At 48.2% G+C, this 21814-nt stretch overlaps 2 protein-coding genes across 12 annotated transcripts in view; one reads left to right on the top strand and one right to left on the bottom strand.

Moving 5' to 3' along the window:
• Positions 1-79: 79 nt before the first annotated feature.
• Positions 80-12045, top strand: CTU2 (cytosolic thiouridylase subunit 2). Of its 3 annotated transcripts, none has more exons than XM_083626317.1 (15): positions 80-98; positions 1340-1414; positions 2043-2121; positions 2234-2293; positions 2477-2537; positions 3111-3220; positions 3755-4059; positions 4799-4934; positions 5737-5868; positions 5995-6086; positions 8585-8688; positions 9640-9775; positions 10393-10453; positions 10920-10978; positions 11800-12045. In XM_083626317.1, the coding sequence occupies exons 2-15, from the start codon at positions 1356-1358 to the stop codon at positions 11879-11881; spliced, it is 1476 nt and encodes a 491-aa protein (XP_083482443.1). In that variant the 5' UTR covers positions 80-98; positions 1340-1355; the 3' UTR covers positions 11882-12045. The 3 variants fall into 3 exon arrangements, with proteins under 3 accessions (XP_083482443.1, XP_083482442.1, XP_083482444.1); XM_083626316.1 differs by lacking the exon at positions 80-98 and adding an exon at positions 196-585; XM_083626318.1 differs by lacking the exons at positions 80-98; positions 2043-2121 and adding an exon at positions 198-585.
• A 478-nt stretch (positions 12046-12523) lies between these two features.
• Positions 12524-21814, bottom strand: part of PIEZO1 (piezo type mechanosensitive ion channel component 1 (Er blood group)) — a 110865-nt gene continuing 101574 nt past the window's right edge. For 5 of the 9 annotated variants that reach the window (XM_083626184.1, XM_083626183.1, XM_083626188.1 and 2 more), the window contains 12 exons: positions 21579-21690; positions 19634-19781; positions 19131-19345; positions 18213-18371; positions 17873-18020; positions 17094-17282; positions 16298-16390; positions 15926-16098; positions 15175-15297; positions 14682-14761; positions 14181-14379; positions 12524-13495 (listed from right to left, as the gene is read on the bottom strand). In XM_083626184.1, the coding sequence (XP_083482310.1) occupies positions 13246-13495; positions 14181-14379; positions 14682-14761; positions 15175-15297; positions 15926-16098; positions 16298-16390; positions 17094-17282; positions 17873-18020; positions 18213-18371; positions 19131-19345; positions 19634-19781; positions 21579-21690 (1889 nt within the window). In that variant the 3' untranslated portion in view covers positions 12524-13245. Of the gene's footprint in view, positions 13496-14180; positions 14380-14681; positions 14762-15174; positions 15298-15925; positions 16099-16297; positions 16391-17093; positions 17283-17872; positions 18021-18212; positions 18372-19130; positions 19346-19633; positions 19782-21578; positions 21697-21814 lie in introns of all 9 variants that reach the window. The other 4 variants (XM_083626186.1, XM_083626187.1, XM_083626189.1 and 1 more) reach the window with 1 other exon arrangement.

Genomic DNA, 21814 nt, shown 5'->3' with positions numbered 1-21814 from the left:
AGAGCCTCTCGACCCACGCGGCGCGCGGCCGTCGCGGCGCTTAAGGGTGTGTGGAATGTAGACTGTGTACAGACTCGCACTCTGATCCTAGCTTCCGGGTTCGCTTCATTATTTATTTGCATGCAGTTTTGACTTTGAAGTCACATATTAATTAAGTAATTACTTTTATATCGCATTTTCCCCTTTAAGGAGCTCTAGACGATGTACATCTTTCTTCTCACCCCCTTTTTATTTCAACAACAACCCAGTGAGTTCGCAGTACCTCATTTGCCGTATGAACCGGCCCTCCCACCAGTGGGAATCTGGTTGGCTTTTAACACGCACGAACACCTAACACCCAAACTCCACCCGGAAGGTTTCCTCTTTATGAATGTGTAGACAGTTCTATAGAGCAGATGGTACAAACCAGGGCGTGTGACGTCAGAAGAGTGCGCCGGGTGGCCGGTCCTGCTCGGGTTCTGAGCCGGGAGGTCGCTGCTTAGGGTGCCCCGCGCGACGGAGGTTGAGAGGTCTGGCTGCTATGTGTGAAGCCGAGGAGGGAGGCTGCGGAAACGAGACACAGCCTAAGAGGGCACCCCGGGGCAGGTAGGGGAACGGGGTAGGGGTGGGTTGGGCAATGGGTGAGTGTAGGGGAACGGGGTAGGGCTGTGGGGTGGGGTTGGGAAGAGATCTTCCCTGCTTGTCCCGTCTGAGCCGCGATTTCCCACTAGGTGTTGTTTTTGCAATAGCCGCAGAGGCTACAACAAAAGTTAAGGCAGGCTGAAATGATGTAAAAAGATCCACGTTGTGCAAATCAACATAACAGATTTGTTGTTGTTGTTGTTGTTGTTATGGTGCTATCTGCGCACATTAAAAGACTGTTTGTAGCAGAGTGTTTTTTGACACTTTAAATAATAAGAAATGTGTTGCAACAGAAGCTTTTGTGGACCGAGGTCTGCTTCATTAGACGTGTGAAAGGGTTGTATTCTCAGTTATTACACCTGCCAATTTAGGGCAGCGCTTAATGCATCCAGAGAAAGGGCTTGTAGTCCAGTGAAAGCTTCTGCAATAATAAAAATGTTGCAGTGCAACCTTAGCCATGTCTACTCAGAAGTAAATTCTACTGAATGCAGTGGGAGATATTCCCAGGTAAGCAGAGGTAGGATTGCAGCCATAATCTTTTAGGCTGTTTGGTTAATATAATCATATGCCATTCTCCTGCTTGTAGAGCACCCACAGTGGCTTATACCAATAAAAAATACTACACAACAATAATGGTTATACACTAATGTTTTTAATTCCAATGGCAAACAATACAAATTGTACTTTGGAATCTGATCTTCCTTTTCTCTCTTCTAAGCTGCCCCTCAAAATGCATGAAATGCAAAGAAGGTTTCCCAGCGTTGATCATCCGTGTTGGGGATGCCTTTTGCAAGTAAGTATGACGGGCAGCTGTGTCTTCTTACCGGGTTGGCAGCAGACATGGTTGTCATTTTCTGAAAGGCTGCTGTGGTCTACAACAAAGCTGCAAACCTTTTTTGGGGGGATCTGGCTGATCTTTGTTACAAGTGACAACCTCTGGTGTTGACTCACACAGCAGAATTTCAGTCATGGCATATTTCTAGACCTCTTTAATCTCTTTTAGAACTCTTTTTAAAAACAATTTGAGTTGTTTTTTCTCAAGAGCTAAACACCCCTGCTCACTGCCGGTCTCTCACTACTACCCTAACCCAGATGTTTCAACCAATTATAGTTAAGTGTGGGGAGGATCATAGCTTACACTTTGCAGAGCACGTGTGTTGCATGCAGAAGTTCACAGAAACAGTCCCTGGCATTGCCTGTTAAAAAGGGTCAAGTGGCAGGTGAAGGGATGCGGAACCCCACTGGAGACCCTGGAAAGCCTATCAGGTGGATGGAAAATAGTCTGATGATATAAGGCAGCTTCTTCTATTCCTGCTCCTAAGCATAGCATTATGGCTGAAACAAAATAAGATCTTTGACTAAAATTGCATTTCTGTTGCATCTTATTGCTTTAATAACATGCATTTGTTGCTGTTTTGTAGGAGTTGTTTCAAGGATTATTTTGTTCACAAGTTCCGGGCTATGCTTGGCAAGAATCGCTGCATTTACCCTGGAGAGAAGGTCCTGCCCAGTTATTTTGGGGCGGGCGGGCGAGGGAGCTAACAACTAGAAGTGACAGACATGTTTTCTAATACTCCCTTGCGTGCTTTTTATTTATTTTTATTTACTGTAGGTTCTGCTTGCATTTTCGGGCGGCCCTGCCTCCAGTTCAATGGTGTGGCAAGTTCAAGAGGTATTTCCCCATGACTTCCTAGCAGGGTAAAGACAGAGAATTTGGGGTTTAGTAGAGTGGTTCTTAAATTAATGTCATTTCTTACGCACCCTTCACCACAAGGTTGCAGAGAGGGTTATAGCAATCTAAAAATCGTTATTAAAAACAGCTTGAAACTGACCCAGAACTTCTTTCTCCTCCCAGGGCTTGAGCCGGGAAGCAGCCAAGAAACTCCGCTTTAAGCCAGGAATCATCTATGTCGATGGTAAGCAATGCTTGCTGGGAGGATTCCCTTCTATGTTTGGGAGACTGAAGAGTCTAAGCAGAGGCAGTTTGTTCAAGGTGAAACAAACCTTGCATCAAAACGCTTGTACTCTTCTCCAAGGTTTAAAAACAATACTGCTAGAAAGCCAGTCAGTGTAGAGGCCTTGCAGATGCTGCTGGACTGCAACTCTCAACATTCCTGACCATTGGTTCTGCTGTCTGGGGCAGATGGGAGTTGTAGTCCAAGGGCATCTGGAAGGCATGAGGTTCTCCACCCCTGGATGCGCCCAGGAGGGATTCACATACTGAAATGAAATGCAGCTGTCTTATGTTCCTAGTGCAATTTCTTTTGTCAAACCTATTTTTCACCATAGACCGTTACCAAGCTCAGAGTGACCCTTTGGGCACCAAAATTAATTTGGGTAAAGGTTTTGAGTGAGGTGGCTCTCCAAATGGGTCAGGTGACTTACACCACGACTGTTGCCCAAGCTAGGAGAAAATAGGGTGGGAGTCCCCCCAGAAGCCCACTCAGCTTGTTTAACTGATCTCCTTGATCTTCTTTCTTGCTGTGCAGAGGGAGCTGTGTGCGGACAGAGCCCAGGCAAGCGGGAGGAGATCCGCAGCCAGGTGGAGATGATCCTGCAAGCCACAGGGTTCCCTTATCACCTGGTGTGCTTGGAAGAGGTGAGGAAAGATGCACATGAGGAGAGGCCTGGGGTGCCGTGTCAACCTCTGACCTTGTTGCTGCTTCCTCATTTCAGTACGTTGGTGTATTTTGAGTGGAGCTAGGAATCTCCTTAGAGATGCAGTTTGGCTGGTCAGTAACGAAATAGTCTTATTACTGTGGAAGCCAACTAGTCCCATAAGAAAGGTGCAAGAACAGACCCCCTTCGTGACATTTTCAGGCTAAGGACCACATGTCAGTGATGAGTGGGGAAGAGGCAAAAGCGGGCAGAGCAACGCATGCAGATTTTACCTTTGTGCAGGAGTCTGGTTCCCCCACTCCACCTTTTAGAAGAACGGAAGAGGACAGATTTCCCCATAGCTTAGAATTCTCAAAATAAATGTTATCATAGAACCTATGATGTTTTTACAGTCCCAACACTAAACCAAGGCAAATAAATATCAAAGGGGTGGGAAACACTGATTTCTGTGTTTAAATGTCTGTTCCTGCTAGTGCTTTCCGTGGCTGACTGCATGTGCTCTGCCCTTTCACAGGTGTTTGACCTGCCAGGCTCTGTGCTGCACTCCATTCCCCTTAGTGCCACTGACCACGGCGGCAGCTATAAGGAAGCTGTGGATGGTTTCATAAGATGGCAGCAGCATGAGAAGACGGCGGGGGACTCAGCAAGCTCCCTGGAGGACCAGCTGGCTAGGCTTAGCGTTAACGGATCTTCACAGCAGGAGGGACTGCCGGTCCCAGGAACTAGGCCTCCTCCGGTGCCCCATACTGAAGAACTGACCAAGCTCTTTGGGGCTGTGAAAACCCTGACTGCAAAAGAGGAGCTCCTACAGACTCTCCGGTGAGCTTCTTTGCAGAAGTGACAGATATCATCTTTCCTTTGGTTAGAGTGCTGCTGGACGAGCTCCCAGTATGCATTGCTCTCAAAGATGGGCAGCCCAAGGATGTTTTGGAGGCTGCATTCAGAGACATTCTCATCACCCTCTTGCTGTCTAATTTAACCTGCTTAAGAGGGGATGACTGAGTACTAGATCCTGGCCAATCCCAATAATTCCTGAATCCTAGGCAGCTGAATGGTTGCTGTTAGCATCCCTTTGAGGTTGCGGAAGGGTGACAGAGCTGCTGCAGGTAGAGCAGAGGCCAACCCATCCTGATCAGCAACCTCAGGAGCACAAGGCCCTACAGAGCCAGGACCTAGAGTATTCTGCTTCACCCTCTCTAGGCTGCCACTTCTGGGTTTGCTTTTCGTGGCCTCTTCACAGCTCCACTGAATGAGACAATCCTTGGCTGCTTTGATTGGCAGTTTGAGGTCTGTGCTCCTGGGGAGGGGCCAGCCACCTCCCCACTCCTCTTCATGAGTTTATACCCTCCATGAGTTTGTCTAAAAGTGGGCTAGACCAATTAGTGGAGGCTAAGGCCACTCGCCATGGTGGCTGTGCATTGTGTCTGAATACCACTTGGTGGGGATTGCCAGTGGGGGAGAGTCCGGCTTGTGGGCTACCTCTTGGCCACTGCGAAAATGGGATGCAGAACTAGATGGGCTTTGGTCTGATGCAACAGGGCTCTCCTTATGTTCTTAGGAACCACCTGATTCTGCACGTGGCCCGGACAAGTGGATATTCCAAGGTGATGATGGGGGACAGCAGTACCCGTGTGGCTGTCAAGCTCTTGACCAACCTGTGCCTGGGACGTGGGGCCTTTCTGGCTGCAGATACGGTGAGAGCAGGGCTGCAGACTCCTATATGTTTGGGCCACAGAGGCCCATGTTTCTTACCCTCTTTGCCCTTTGGTGAGAGGTGCAAGCTTCAAGCTGGAGTGGGCAGTGCAGTTCTTGAGGAATCCAGTCCCTGTTTCCCCTCTCCAGAGAGGACATTTGGGGCTGGCCATTTCAGCAGCAGGCATCTGAGCTGCTTATAATGGCCTTGCTAGTTAGCAGAAAGACTCTTCACCCCACTCCTGGCCCTGAAGGTATGTAGAGCTGGAGAGAGGGAAGCAGGGAGTTTTTCCTGACCTCCCAAAGAGTTGCAGCACCAGGTTCTGGGACTAAAGCTTCAATTCCTGTATGTGCTTACCTGGGAGTAAGCCCCACTGAACATGACGGGGCTGACTTCCAAGTACATGTATAATGAATTGCATCAGAAGACAAACTGAAGTCTGTTGACAGCATTAGCACCACCACTGTGCTTTTCTTTATTGCTTCTATAAAAGGAAGAACCGTAGCTCAGTGTCAGAGCACCTGCTTTGCATGCAGAAGGTCCCAGGTTCAACCCTCGGCATCACCAGGTACAACTGGTAATGTCCCCTGCCTGAAACCTCTAGAGAGCAGCTGCCAAGTCAGTGCAGACTATGGTGAGCCAGATAGGCTGATGGTCTGACTCAGGATAAGGCAGCTTCCCAAGTTCCTATATTTTGTTCTTTCCACACCACCGCTTTGGACCACCCAGAGCTATCCTATCTCACAAACGGGGCAACAGATCAGGCACTTTCTGCACTGTTCACTTTCTCCTTTCCTTGAAAGGGCTTCTCAGACAGTCGCCACGGTGATGTGCTGTTCTTGCGTCCCATGCGGGAATACACTGCCAAAGAGATTGCCTTCTACAATTGCTTCTTTGAGGTGCCCACAGTCTTCACGCCTGCGCTGGATACTAAAGTAAGAGGGACCTACTTCTGGGTGCCTGTAGGGTGACCCCTTTGGGCGCCCTTCCACCAGACCTCCTGGGTGCGAGTAACCTTCCTTGTTGCACAAGAGTGATGCCGCTCTTCTCCTCTTCCACAGACCCCCGACAGAGCCAGCATTCACCGCCTGATTGAGAGCTTCCTCTACAGGTTGCAGTGCGACTTCCCCTCCACCACCAGCACAGTCTGCCGGTAAGCAACCTTCAGGCTGGGCCATTCTCCTGCAAGCAACTGCAAGTTTCCCTGCTTCTAGGACATTCATCAGCACTCCCCCCCCCACTGCCCCACCCCCGTTGGTTGCATGCTGATAATATCCCTTTTGCCAGCCTGTTAGTATTTGCACCCATTCAAAGCAGGACTGTATGCATCAGCGACAGTAAGTGTCCAGTTTCTTCAGGCTGACTAAACCATGCAAACTGGAAGTTGTCTGTGTGCTTTTAAAACCCACTGGAGTTGCCAGTTCGCTTTCGGGTCCAATTTCGGGTTCTCACATTAGTGTTTAAAGCCCTAAGCTACTCAGGCCCCATATAGCTGAAAGACCACCTCCTTCCCTACAGACCCTCTTAGGTGCTAAGATTAGCAGACGGAGCCCTTGTGGTACTCTGCCCTAAGAGGCTTGGGGTGGGGGGTGGGGGTGGGTCCAAGAGAGGGCATTCTCCGTGGCAGCCACTAAGTTCTGGAACTCCCTCCCCATTGAGGTATGTCTGGTTCCTTCATGATACAATTTCTGGCAAATAGTGGAGATGCGCATCTTTGCCCTGGGAGGTGTATATTTTTAGGAGCCACCTCATTTCTGCGATTGTAAGCAGTTTTAATACTGTGTTTTAAAGCTGTATTTTTTTTAAAAAGATATTTATTGAGATTTTACAAACAAAGAAAATTACAATGTAAGAAAAGAAAAATAAAAAGAGAAAGAAAAAAGATACAAAAATACAAATAAAAAAAGAAAAAGATACAGAATATGTGGAAAATAAAAAACACAATTAAAAATAAATCATTCTTTTCGTTTCTTATATTTCAATTACTCGTTTCTTGACCTCCTCACACCTCCTTTTTTTGTATTCCAGTTCACATAGTTAATTCAGCAAATCCTTTCCCTCTTTGTTTTTATCTTAGTTACAAATCTTAACATATTGAACATATTTTCATCTAATTAACAATCCTTTTTTGCATATTCTTTTAACTTTGTTACTAAAACCATCACATTTCAATCCTGCATCATTTTAACATTCATTAATTTTACAGTATTTCTGCAGATAATCTTTAAATTTCTTCCAATTTTCTTCCACCAACCCTTCTCCCTGGTCGCGGATTCTGCCAGTCATTTCCGCCAATTCCATATAATCTATCACTTTCATCTGCCATTCTTCCAAGGTGGGTAGATCTTGTGTCTTCCAATGCTTCGCGATGAGTATTCTTGCTGCTGTTGTAGCATACATAAAGAAAGTTCTATCCTTCTTTGGCACCAATTGGCCGACCATGCCCAGGAGAAAGGCCTCTGGTTTCTTCAGGAAGGTATATTTAAATACCTTTTTCATTTCATTATAGATCATTTCCCAGAAAGCCTTAATCTTTGGGCACGTCCACCAAAGGTGAAAGAATGTACCTTCATTTTCCTTACATTTCCAACACTTATTATCGGGCAAATGATATATTTTTGCAAGCTTGACTGGTGTCATGTACCACCTGTATATCATTTTCATAATATTCTCTCTTAGGGCATTATATGCCGTAAATTTCATACCTGTGGTCCACAACTGCTCCCAGTCAGCAAACATTATGTTATGTCCAACATCTTGTGCCCATTTAATCATAGCAGATTTAACCGTTTCATCTTGCGTTTTCCATTTCAACAGCAAGTTATACATTCTTGATAGTATCTTAGTTTTGGGATCTAACAGTTCTGTTTCCAATTTTGATTTTTCCACCTGGAAGCCCATTTTTTTATCCATATTATAAGCCTCCCTTATTTGATAATAATGAAGCCAGTCTCGCACTTTATGTTTTAGTTTCTCAAAACTCTGCAATTTCAATTTGTCACCTTCTTGTTCCAAAATCTCCCAATATTTTGGCCATTTGGCCTCCATATTGAGCTTTTTCTGAGCCTTCACTTCCATTGGTGATAACCACCTTGGGGTTTTGTAACCTGCCCTGGGACCTTAGGGTGAAGGGTGGATGATAATAATGATGATAAAAGCCCACTTATTCTTCAGGGCAGCAAAGCCGCACATCTTGATCCCCACATCCCTTTCTGAATTTGAGACCATGACATTTTCCTCTCAAGGGATTTAAAGTTTCCTTCAGCCACCATTAAAGCCTAGAAACTCCAGGTTGTATCCAACTTAATTTTATTTACAGTAGACCTGTTGAAATGTATGGACCTAAAGAAGTCCACTAACTCCAGAGGGTCTTCTCTTGAGTAGGACTACACTGGTTACAACCCTTTTTAATCTTAAAATGAGTGTATTGAGATCATTGTTGCTTTCTGGCGGCTTAACTCTGCTAGTTCTCACATACTGTCTGCAGAATACATGCAGACGTGGATTGTGTGATTTCTCCATGTGATGTGAGACCAGCTGGATGGTGCACAGAAGGCCTGAGAGGCAAAAGCAAGATGGATAATAGGAGGCAGAAGGGCTAGCCATGTCTTCCCAGCCCTCTTCTTGATGCCCTCTCCATCCTTTCTGCAGGACAGGTGAGAAGCTTTGTGTGACTTCCCCAGAGGCTGATCCTGGTGGACCCACAGAAACACCCCAGTGCCTCTTCTGTCTCTGCGCCTTGGACACCAATGCTGGTATGTGGTGGCCTTGTGAACCTCAACGGGAAAGTTCTTTTTCACTTCTTTAAGAAGGGGATGCACCTGGATGTGGTTTTACAAAGTCAGAAATTGGAGAACTGGAAGGACTTCAAAAACTAGTTTGACTTCTGCCTCCCACCACAAGCCACAGTCACCCACTCGCCAGCCCGCCTGTTCTAACCTGCAGGGCGTCAGAAGTTTCTCCTCCTGGGCTGCCCTACTCAACTGCCATAGAACTAGTGATCTTGCCACTGGGATACCTGCCTCCTGAGTAACATCTAGAGCAGTCTTTTCGTCCCCAGATGTTGGACTACAACTCCCATCGTTGCTGGCCACTGGTCCCTTAAGCTAGGGACGATGGGAGTTGTAATCCAACATCTGGGGCCCCAAGGTTGAGAAAGGCTGGTCTAGAGCAACCTTCTCCATCCTGGTGCCCCCTGGAAAATTGGTGGACTCCCAACTCCCAGCATGTCTAAATGACAGGGATGATGGGAATTGTAGTACAGTGACATCTGGAGGGAAACTGGTTGGGGAAAGCAGCAGGAAGCCTTATTTTCCATGACTTCTTTTTGTAGACAAATTCATGAAAGGATAAGACTGTACATGGCTGCTAGCCACAATGGCTGTGTTCTTCTGCCACTGTTGGAGGCAGCATGCCTCTGAATACCAGTTGCTAGAAACTGCAGGAGAGGAGAGGGCTCTTGCCCTCTTGCAGGCTTCCCTTTGGGTTGCCAATGAGAAGAGGATGCTGGACTAGATACACCACTGGCCTGACCCAGCACGGCTGTTGTAACAGCATCCTTCTAGCCTGTTGAACTCCCTCGGTACAAAGAAAGCAAGACTGTCTTTGCTTACAAAGCTTAGCCACTTGGGGGCGACAGCTAAAACTATTTCTGCCACTGAGGACAACAACTCGGCCTCTGACTCTGCTTTCCCTTTCCTCCCCAGTGGACGGCTCCTCCTTGCAGTCGACGGTGCTGTCAGAGCAGCTCTGCCAGAAGCCACTTCCACCATCCACTGGGAACGGCTGCTGTGGAGGGGCCTCGAATCAGACAGGATGCTGCAGGGCCCCTCTGGCACCAAAGTAAGCAGGGATGCTGGATCCAGAACAGATAGCTCCACAAACAACTTAGCCTTGTATGGGTGGGGGGGCTCCTTGCCCCCAACTTGGACGGCTTTTAAAAAAAGGGCTGGAGGATGAAGGCTACGAATCACTACCAGCAACAGTGGCTCAGCTCCGACTCCACTGCAGGAGTCAAAGATGCTTCTGAATACCAGTTGCTGAAAATCACAGGAGGGGAGAGCTCTTGCGCTCAAATCCTGCTTGCCAGGTTCCCACAGGCATCTGGGTGGCCACAATGAGAAGAGAACACTGCACTAGATGGGCCATTGGCCTGATCCTGCAGGCTCCCCTTAGGTACTCTTGTGCTTCTAGACCAGGGGTGGGAAACCCTTTGGAGGGCTGCATGTCAATGGTGGTGGAGCAACCAATGTAAATGTCGCCTTTGTGAAATTATTCGAACACCCCACTCTATTCAAGGAAGTGAGAGGAGTTCAAGTTCAAGAAGACACGCCCACCAAGCAGGCCAAAGCACTTGGGGTGGGTGGGTGTGAAGCAAGTTCACCTCAGCTGTACTAGAATCATAGACATCACCTGCCCAGACTTGATCCTCTGCCCTCTTGCTCTGTTCTCCCTTGTAGAGATTCTTCCCAGCTTCTCCCATTGCTCTGCTACAGCTGCCGCCTGACCATCAAAGACATGGTAAGTGCAGAGAGGTGTGGAGCGCAGGATTCCTCCTACTCTGATGCTGCATTTTTCTGGGCTGTCACATTTCCTTTCTTGTTCAGAGACTACAGACCAGTTGGCTGCCTCTGTCACCAAACTGCTGCTTCCAGACGAGTGGATGAAGCTATCTCAGTTGAGTTTGACGGGTGGGAGAGTGCTGCGGCCTTTGGGAAGGGGAGAGAGGAGCGTTGTGGGCCCAAGCAGAGTGCAGCGAGATAGGGCATTGTCTGTCACTTGATTTGGACAAGGAAGCTTGGCCTCATGAGGACTAGAACCCAGGGCAAAGAGGAAAGGCCGCCTACCCTTTTGTATTTTCTTTACCAGACTAGGGATGGGCATGGGCTCTGCCAGGCCTAAGGGATGCTCAGGCATTATCGTGGTGAAGCATCTGCTCTGAATTCTGGAAGTGTTCATTCACCCCAACCTCTTTCCTCCTCTGCAGAGCTCCTTGGAGCCTCTCCCAGCCTACATCCACTTGGAGGCAGAGCGCCGGCGATGCAGGTACAAGCCACACACTCTGCAGAGTTCATCTCTGAATAGAAGCACTTATAGGAAGGGCAGGGAAGAGAATATTGGAGGCAGTTCTGGGGGGGGTGTGTGTGTGTGTGTGTGTGTGTGTGTGTGTGTGTGTAAGAGACCAAAGAGATCTCAAACCAGGCCCCTTTCTCCACGGAATCACTCTGGGTGGCAAGACCAGGCCCCAAATTTATTTAGTGCTGGGGATATACTGTTGTGCCCCTTCCCCTTACCAAAAGGCCAGGGTACTCTTGAGACAGAAAATGAAATCATGGAGATATCTAAAGTTTTGTGGTTGCGGTTGTGGTTATGTAGGTTGGATAAATGTGTATGACGAAGAGAAATTTGAGATCAAAGCATGTATTCTTGCAGTAGCACACGGGGCAGGAACTATTACGATAGCCCCATGGGTTAGAGATGACCAAAGGGTCTGTCAAAGATCCTGCCTTGGCAGCCATGGTCATATTTGGTCAAGTCCTCTGCTCATCCCCAGTACCTGTCAAATGACAACCAGATAGACTTAATCTTGACAAGGGTTTTATCAGACCAAGTTGTGAACTGCAACGCTGGTTTGCTGGAATTCCCAGTCTCCGTGAGGCACGAGGAGGATGCTTCTTGTGCTGATTCTCACTTAACTACCCACTCTCCCTGTGCAGGTCCCATCTCCACACACACACCCCAAACAGCAGCAGCTTGTCATAGGGGTCCCCTTTGTGACTTTACCAGCTTCCACCCAGCTGAACGAGAGTTGCTGGGGAACCAGAAACGTTCAGGTGTAGAGACTGGTGTGTGTTTTGTTCCTGCAGGGCTGCAATGAAGCAAGAAATCCAGGAGTTCTTGCTTGAAGAAGAGGACAGTGATGCTGCTGAAGGCCTTCCCCTGAGCTGATGACAGGTTTGCTGAGCTCTGGAGAACTAGAATAGAACACCCAATGCAAGAAAGCACCCCCTCTTGGCTCTTATTCAACCTTTTCTTCCTTCCTGAATTTTATAAATTTTCTAAAGCAAATAAATTATTCTGAAGCCACCAGCATCTGGCTCAGTGATGCTACAGGAGGTCTCCCATCATTTCAGTTGGTGCCAAGCACTTGAGAGTCCTTACACAACTCCGCCAGTGTGGAGAACCGGTGCCTTGCCAGATGTTGCAGAACTACGCCTTCCATCAGCCCCAGCAAGCATAGCCAGTGGCTGGGAATGATGGGAGTTGTAGTTCTAACATATAAATCGAAACAGGCTGAATGGTGATGTTTGTTACTTCCTATCATACGAATCAAGTCCAGAATGCCTGTTGCACTTTATATGTTGTAATTATTGCATCTGCATAACAAGGTATTGTATTAGTTTTGGGAGTTGTAGTTCAGCAATATCTGGAGGGCCAAAGGTGCCTTTATACTTGTGGTATAAGTCTCCCTACCCTTCAGAAGATGGGGTAGTAAGGATGAAGCCAAGAAAAAGCTCTGCTCAAGGTGAGGGTGTAAGTTCACCCTTGTCCCATTATTCAGTATGCTCCAATATCACTAATAATCACAGCTTTTTCTTTTTAAAGTTTTATTATATAGATCTGTATAAATAAAACCACCTCCTTTAGGAAAAAAAGTCAATAGACTCCAGCCACCCCTTTGTTTCCAGCAGCTGGGGTTGGCACGTAGTGATGCCTAGACTATGGCACTCGGTTGTGGGTGGGGGAGTGTTTGTGGCAATGTGAGAACAAGAAGGGGGGGGGAGAGAAGCTCTGTACCCCCAGATTCTTTTGTTTTGCAGGGGGAGAGGGAGATGCAAACAGGTTATTGCTGTGCATACAGTGGGCTTTTCAGCAGGATACAGCACCGCAAGTCAATCAGCAAATGGTTGCAGACTTCCTGCTTTGCAAAACACCCCCTTGTGCTGCTGTGAATAACCCAGGAGGGTAAGGGGCTTCGGAGAGTGCAAAGGTGCTTCCCGTTCAGCCGTTTCAAAAAGGGAAATCTGATGCAAAGAGTGACAGTATTCCCCTCCTCCTCCTCCTAAGGCAGTGGGGCAGCAGGTTTGGCTCAGAGGTTAAGAGGCTGCCCCACCCACAGAGGTTAAGTAAAAGGCAGGTGGGGGAGAGAGGCAGTTTCCAGGTCCAGCAGTAGGAGGAGATCAGCATCCTCTCCAGGTCCATCTTTAGGCTCTGCATCCGCCCCTTAGAGAGAGTGAGAGAGAAGGTGGTGTTTTCTCAACACCTGTCCTCGTGTTTTGCGGGCTGCTTGGCTCTGTTGTGGTAGCGACTCCTCACTCTTTCTCGCGTGTCCACTTGATCATGGTCTCCGGCGAGCGGTAGAGGAAGATGAGCTTGGCGTACAGCTCCTCCTCCAGCTCCAACTCGCCCGTCTCACGGACCAGGAAGATGTCGTGGCACAGCTTTAGGATGCGGTCGACGCAGGGCAGCTCCTCAAACATGATGGAGTGAGAGATCTCACTGAAGAAGCCCCGCACGAACTTGCCAATCACCAGCACAATGGAGACGTAGAGGCCCATGATCCTGGGGGAGAAGGGGGTTAGCCAGGGATCCACGAAAGCAGCCACCAGCACACTCCGGAAGCCGCATCCATGCGGTTCTGCTTTGCAGGCGTGCAAGATCACACCTTTGTACGCCTCTTTAGTTTTATTCTGCTCAGAATAATGCAGCTAAGAAATGGCTGCTTTGCTAGTGCATGGGGGGAAGGGGGGCAGGATTATTATAGCATTTGTCAGCCGCTCTATATAATAAAAAGTGTCCCCAAAAATAAAATTCAGCACTTAAAAACGATTTAAGACTAGAAAAATGTAAAGCAGTGACACGTAAAATACAGAAAATGCTCATCCAGCAGCATACTAATCAGGACAAATCCTACCCATGCTACTGAAAAATGATCACCACCGTAGGAGGCCATGTTAATTAACCAAAGGCCTGGTTAAATGCAAAGGGTTTAGCTTGGAGCCTCTAGAAGGGTTCTAGGCGTTCAATTGGGAACAAAACACTCGAGGAAGATGCAAAGCAGGATGGGGTTGGTTCAGGAGGCTGTGTGTGGCCTCAGAAGAGTCCCAGGGGCCAGACAGTCTTAGGGGCCTGTGTTTCTTCCCCACTCCTGTGCCCTAAGGTATGGGCTATCCAAGCCCATGACCTCTGAGCGCCAGAGCTTAGAATGTAGGCAACAATTCTCCCATAAATGTAAATGGTTACTCACCCATATCCTGCCAAGAAACCGAGGCTGGGAGGGCTGACTTTGTCGTTGAAAATGACCATGGGCAGGATGTTGCAGTCCTGTTCCTGGCAGCTGGCCAACCGAATCACCCACCACTCAAGGAAGTTGGCACTGCCGTTCTCAATTCCCACCTGTTGCCGTTTCAGTTGCACCTCTACGTCCCAGTAGCTGTCCTCATCCTCTGCCACGATATATATGGAACGGTGGACAGAAACTTTGAATGAGCAACTCGGTCTTCATAAAGAATGGGTGTTCTCCCATCCCTCCCGCTTAATCAGAGACAGGAGTGTGGGCTTTCTGGAAATGTTTGAACTGAACATTTCCCCAAAGTGACCAATATGTCGGGGTCTGATTGGGATGCAGGCTGAATTTTGGAATAAGGTGTTTGTTGAGATCTCTAGGATAACTAAACGAAATGTTACTCTGTGTTTGCACTTGGCACTTTTGAACCCGTACATGGAAACAGAACGAAAACAGTCTCACCTGGCAGCATCTGCTCAACAGGTTTGGCTTCAGGGCCGTTAGGTGCACGAATATAGGGAGGAAAGAGTTTGGGAACTTTACTGCAACAAAAAAGAAGGAGGATCAGAGGAAGCCTTTAAAGGGTGCACAGAGCCACACTCCCTCCCACATGCATGAGCCCAACCCCAAGGGAGGGTAGAGTCTCCGCTGCACTCGGGTCCTGCTTGTGGGCTTCCCAAAGGCATCAAGCTGGCCAGTGTGAGACCAAGATGCTGGATTAGATGGGCCCCGTTTGGCCTGATCCAGCAGCCAGTCGCTGCTGATGCTCTTATGCTAAGCCATGCCAAGGCTCCACTGGGGGAACTTTGGTCAACTGCGAATCATTTTCTCAACCCCACTGTGTGGGGTCACCCACGGGGTTTTGTTTTTGAGATAGGGGAGAGATTGCCTCCTTTCTTGCAATAAAATCCTTGGGAGTGTGCTGGGAGGACATGTGCCACCCCCTCAAACTCACACAAACTCGTTGTGGGTGCCTTGCAGCAGCCTTGCCAAATCTCTCCGCACGTTGTCTTGTTGCCCCAGCTCCATTGTGTGCTTCTCAGAGGTGTACTCTGCTGTTCCTCCTATGCTAAGATTCCTGAAGGTTTTGGGGGTGGGAGCAATGAAAAGAGGAAGAGGCAGAGAGGTATTCATGTTTCAAATCCTTTGTCATCTGTTTTGTCTGAGAAGCTCTTGCCCATGCTGAGCCTTTGGTGCAATTAAGTGTTCAGAACACACCAAGAAGATAACCCATTAAAAAAAAACGAGGCTAAAGTGTCTTGGTCAAAGTTAACCAGGAAGACTGTTAGGAGATGGAGAACCATTTTCAGCTCAGGGGCCACGTCCCCTTACAGACAAGCTTCCAGGGGCCACAGGCCAGTGGTGGGCAGGATGCGAGAGGCAGAAGAGGGCAGACCAATGAATGTGACTCTTGTCTTTGTACCACAGGCTGTATTCCAGCAGGGCTCTCTATTTACCAGCATTTCTTCATCTAGGCAAGCAAGAGGCATCCTCAGACTCTTAAGGACACATTCCAGCCAGTCAGAGGCACTTGGAGAGGGTGCAGAACATGGCCGGGGAGTGGGAAATTACTGCTGCTTAATTACACTGCAAAGTATTATTCACAGCAACGCGTACTGCGCAAGCCATTAGCCTGAGCCAGCAAGGTGTTTCTTGTTGCATGCCCTAGCGAGACACCATAATCCTGAATCTCCACCAGGACATACCGCTGGAAGTTCCACGTGAAGCGCAGGGTGATGGCAGAGGAGCCATTATTCAGCTCTCGGTACAGCTGCTCCCGGCTGGGTGGGCTGATGCTCCATAGCGAGCCCGAACTGCCCTCAATGCGTGCCGTCACGATATCCTCGTAACTGTAAAGGGTGATGAACTGCATGGCCACCTGGGGGCAGCAGAGAGCGCCAGAGTCAGGGTGGTATGCCACAACACATACACAACCAGTTTACCCATAAAGCCTCCTTTTCTTACACAGCACCAGCACAGAACATGAGGACTGGGAGGACTCCTGCTGCTGCTATGGCCACATGCATGGATGCAGAGGGGAGCTCTTTTCCCATTCCCAGTTTCCTTGGGAAACTCACCGGCTGCCGCACAAACTCGTTCGTTAACGCATCATAGTCCTTGGGGGTGAACTCTTGGATTGACTGCTGTTGGGCGCTCATGGTGAAGAGAGGCTGCAAAAGAAAAAGGGTGAGAGGGAGGAGGGGGTTGAGAACTCCTCACGCCAGCAGAGCTGCTCCAAGCAAACAGCCCTGCCGGATCAGGAAATCTAGTCCGGCAGCCTCTTCCCCACAGAGGTCAGATGCCCCAATGGGAAGCAGGGCTTGAGTGCATTAGCCGTCTGCCTTCTGACACTAGAGGCCAGTGATAGCTTTATCCTGCGTGAAACCAATCCTGGAACCAATGACAACCCATCACATATACAGAAACAGACCATGGACCTTCCCACACCAGTATCAAGTTTTAAGCCATCCAGATGGTGGGTCTGTTAAGGAGTGGACAGCAGGAGGGGCTGTCGGAATGCAAACCAGAATGACTGTATTGTTCAAGCAAGAGAACCAGGACAAATCAGCCTCAGCCAGCTGGGCTTGTGAAAGGCTGTTCTGACAGGGTATGCCAAAAGGCCACCATGTTCTTTTGGCAGGTTTGACCCGGCAGACAAAAACCCTCCCTGCACATGGTAGTCAGTGTGGCTTCTGACCAGTGCTTTAGAGAGAACGGCTCAGCGAGAGCTCCCAGTGAAGTGGGCCGTGCAGCTATTTCTCCAGCTGACAGCAGGTGCTGCTACTGAGTTATTCACTGTGAGGCAGAATCACCCTTCTGAACAGGACAGATGAAGACACCCAGTGGGTCCGGCCCGTGCTGTCCTCTTCCTACCTCATAGCCTCCCAGCTTGAGGGTGACTGTGACGTCAATGGGGTGGTTGACCACGCCCACCACGGAGCGCACGAGCGACATGAAGAGCAGCGGGAACCAGATGATGCAGATGAGGAAGAGGATGATGAGGCCCCCCATGCCGTACTTTACAATCTTCTTCTTCTTCTGCCCCTTGGGCTGCGGGTATTTCTGTAGGGAGGGGTCAGAGACGCATAAGGATGAGGCCCATGTGGTTAGATGGCCGCATCCTGGCCAACGGGAGGATAAAAGCTCATCCAGAGTTCCTCCTTTCTCATCATTCAACCTCCCATCAGCTGCTCTTGTTTCTATTTATTTGATAAACTTTATACCTCTTGATTGTAAAAGAAAACCCCTCAAAGCGGTTTACAAAAAGAATAAAGCAAAGTATCAGTAAAATAACAGTTAAAAACTATTTTAAACATTAACAAAATTAAGGTCAGTGAAAAGCTAAAGCCAGATTACAGAGCAGCTTCTGCATGTCTGGATAGACTCGCCCAAACAAACACGTTTTTAGCAGGCACCAAGAAGAGTATGGTGAAAGTACCTGCCTGATGTCAGTAGGGAGTTCCAAAGTATGAAAACAATCAAATTCTTACAAATGTGGGACCAATATGATGTGGCACTTGTAACAGTGCCAGTGCCATAAATCAAAGTGGCCAAGTGTGTATACATGGGGTAAGTTTTTACACTGGAGGACAGCGGTGAGAGAGGTCAGGCCAACCCTCGCCTCCTCCTCTCCTCCACCATTCCAGCCCCACCTTCTCAGTCTCGCGGCTGCACTTGATGATGAAGATGTTGGCATAGATGTCTTCCACACACATCCAGTTGGAGAGAGACAGGGTGGTGTCTGTCCAGACCCAGTCCATGACGGCCCGCAACTCCACCAGGAAAGGCACCAGGCGGAAGCTGCCAGAGGAGAGAGGGGTGTTCAGGTCCTGTGCACCTTGATCTATGGACCCTGAAAAGGTGCTTTTCTCCTGCCCTAACTTTTAACTACAAAACAAACCCTGATCATGCTCAACTTGCCCTCTTGCATCTTTCACCTGAGTCAGGCTCCCCTCACCCCACTCTGGGAGGACCCTGGGAACTTGGCCTTACCCTTGGAAGAGAAAGAGGTTGAGGTGGTTGTACTTCTTGGTGAGGAAGTTCCCCAGGATGCGAGTAGGGTAGCCGCAGCGGATCTGGTAAGCCGACAGAGCGAAGTAGATGCATTTCACAAAGTACCATAGCTGGGCCACAGTATTCAGGTTGAACATCCTGGGGAGGGAAATCACAATTGGGGGAAGGAAGGGGGGGCACATTTCAGGGCTGGTTCTTCTTTTTTATGTTTAAAAATGTATTTTATTGCTTCTCGTGAGGAAACATCAATGATATAGAAACAGTTAAATTCCTCCCAGCCCCTTACCCACCCATGGAAGAACAAGCAGCAGAAAAACATTTGAGGACATCCAAACTAGAATAAATTAAGAGTTCCAATGGCAGAGGTGAACAGCCACTTCAGGCAGCGTTCTGCAGTCTCAGGGAGGCAGACAACAAAGATCTTGAATATGCCCCTTAATGTGTTCCATGAGTAGGCTCCAAGTAGCAAAAAAGTCAAAAAAGGTTTTGCCTTTCTTCTGGCCAATTTTTCAGCTCGATGCCAATTTTTCTGCAAGCACAATATGAATAGATCCATGGAGCCTTTGCTTAAAAGTTAAGTTGACCGCCAGCTTCCAGGTTTTTGCAGTTTCTAGATTAACAGCCAGTAACGTGAAGAATTTTAATGTTTTGTGTACGTACTACTCATTGCCCCTCCATACATTAACTAATTGTGTAGCAAGAACTGTCTGACTCGTTGCAGCAATAATTTCCTTAAATATCAAAATGCAATATGCAGCTATGGTCTGGTCCTTCTTCTGCCCGCAAGTTTAGAGGATGGTAGAGGTCTGGGGCTGTGCCTGTACTGTGAATATATATAGCATATCATTCTATTAATACATAACGGATAACAGGCAGACAGATAGCTAGGCCAGGTACCTCTCAGTGACTGCAGGCAAGATGAAGAACATCCATACGTGGATGCCAAAGACCAGGAAGACCTGGAAGACCAGCTTGCCCAAGACGCTCTTGCGGAGGTAGAGAGCCCGGTCGATGACCATGGTGGAGAACTGGATGAGCAGCATCACCAGGAAGGCCTGCGGCACCTGGTCGTCTGAGAGGGAGGAAGTGATGTCGGCCGCAGCAGAGTGTTTCTGGGGAGAAAGGGAAGCCTGTGCTGGTAGGTGTTTGGCAGATTTGCAGGAGGAAGGGAATACCTCTTGCCCGGGCGGCTGTCCTCCAGATCTGCCCCAGGATATGGAGGGCAACACTTGCTTGGGGATCCCCAAGCAGAGAGTCACATCCAACTTAGAACAGATCCATTGAAATGAGTGGACCTGAGTTGGTCGTGTCCATTGATTTTACTCTGCAAATTACCATGTCTGCTGGAGGCACTGTGTGAATTAAGTTTGCTAACAAATAATTTTGACGGTCCCACTTACCCCAAAAGCCCAGAAACCAAAGATGATGATAATGAAGTCGACCACATCAGCAAGGAACATGAGGGCATAGACATCGGTGGCAGCACGGTATTTGCTGTGCAAAATGTCCTGGAAGAACCGCTGCAGTGGTTGGAACATGCGCTCTGCTCTGGAGGGAGAGGGAGGCGGGGAGGATAAGGTGTAGGGCTGATGCCTTTGCCACTTGCCACTTAATGCAGAACCACCCCTAATCCAGAACCAAATCATCTGCATGAATATCAGGAAGAGATGTAGCTTTCCACATGCAGAAAATGTCAAGCCAAGTCCTTGACATCTCCAGGCAAGACTGGGGCAGACTCCAGAAAACCCAGAGCCACTGCCAGTCAGTGTAGACATTACTGAGCTTGATGGACCAATGGCCTGACTCAGTATAAGGCAGCATCCTATGCTCCTAAGAATGGTAAGGCTAGGCTTATTGAATTTATGTATTGCTTCACACACACACACACCCCTGAAGCAAGGAAAATATGAAGTAATAAAATCACATTAAATTATTAAAATCAAATTGTACCATAGCTAGGGTTTCAAAAAGTGAAAATTGGAACACAAGAGCTGTTGAGCTTTTTTGGCAAAATCACCAAAAAAAGTTGTTGAGTTATTTTTTAAGGAAAATTGCTTCTGACATGGGTTGCCATACGTCTGGATTTTCCCGGATGTTTTTAGCGATTTTCGCCAGGACGCTACTTCTGGCCACAATATTCTGGCGATGTCTGGAAAATTCTGGACATATGCCAACCCTACCATAGAAGAACCACATGCTTAGCAGGCAGAAGGTTCTCGGGCTCAGCCCTTGGCATCTCCGGTATGCAAAGGATTGTGGAACAGTGATGGGGAAGACCCTTTTCTGCCTGAGACCCTGGAGAGAAACAACTACAGTTGGGACAGATGGTATTAGATGGAAGAAGAGGCTTGCTCAATGTAAGATAGCCATGTGGGTTGTGGAGAGGGTGGGTGGAGCATGCAAAAGGTCCCAGGTTTTATCCCAGGAACTTCCAGGTAAAAGGACCCCAGGAAGCATCAAGTGATGAGAAAGACCCCGGAAATGAACCTGGAGAGCCATTGCCCAGCATTAGAAGAGGGATGCTAGATTAGGCGCAAGGAGGCCCATTGAATCCAGCATCCTGTTCTCAGAGTCACCAACTAGATGCCCCAATGGGAAATCCACAAGGAAGACTGATATTATTCAGTGGAGGTAGAGCATAGCCACCACAGCTAGTTGCCCATCTGGTCCAGCATCCTCTTGTTACCGTGGCCACCCAGATGCTTGTGAAAAACCTTCCAGCAGGACCTGAGAAGAAGAGCACTTCCCCCCTCCCCCTAGTGATTTCCCAGCAGTTGGCAATCAGAGGCTTACTGTGTCCAACAGTAGAGGTAGAACATCATTATGAATATATTGCTTTTCAAGAAGAAGCCAAGGCATGTATGAACAACAGAAAAATAGCAAGAATAAAACCAGCTATAAAAATGCAACTGTTGTTGTTTAGTCGTTTAGTCGTGTCCGACTCTTCGTGACCCCATGGACCAGAGCACGCCAAATGCAACTACCCACAATTAAAAATGCATAGTAGAACAACTACATTTAAACGTCCCTAATTAAAATGTATAATTAACAAGCCCAATAAAAGAGCAAAACAGTTAAAACAACAATCAAGGCATGACATTCAAGTGGCTATAAGCCATTGACAGCTTTTTTCATCAATTTTGGCCAATCCTCTTTTAAACCCATCCAAGTAGCTATAAAATTAGAGGGAAGAACGCTGAGTCAGATGGAGAAAGAGGCTGCCCTGGCAATTGGCAGCTTTTCACGTTCATTTGCTCCATGTGGCAACCTGCCTCCTGGAGGGGAGAGCCAGTTCCAAGCCCGTTGCTCCCAGCCCCCTCCCCAAAAGTCCATATCGTCACTTACGCAGAGACGAAGAAGCTCTTCACTCTCAGTCCAGCAGCCTTCAACTTCTCCTTGGATGGGCTGGACTTCTTGTCCTTTTGCTTCGGATCCTGCTCCTCTCCCTGCTGCTCCTCTGAGGTTGGAAACAGAAGGGGCAGGGAAATAAGCAAGCACTGGCCTCACCTCCTTGCTTCAATGTCAGCCCGATATGGCCTAACAAGACCCCCTCTTATTCCCTGCATCCCAACACAATCTCA

The sequence above is a fragment of the Podarcis filfolensis genome (assembly GCF_964270895.1).
Source record: "Podarcis filfolensis genome assembly, chromosome: 8".
NCBI classification, from domain to species: domain Eukaryota; kingdom Metazoa; phylum Chordata; class Lepidosauria; order Squamata; family Lacertidae; genus Podarcis; species Podarcis filfolensis.
Note: the sequence above shows the minus strand (reverse complement) of the source record. Positions and strands in the feature narration are given on the sequence as shown.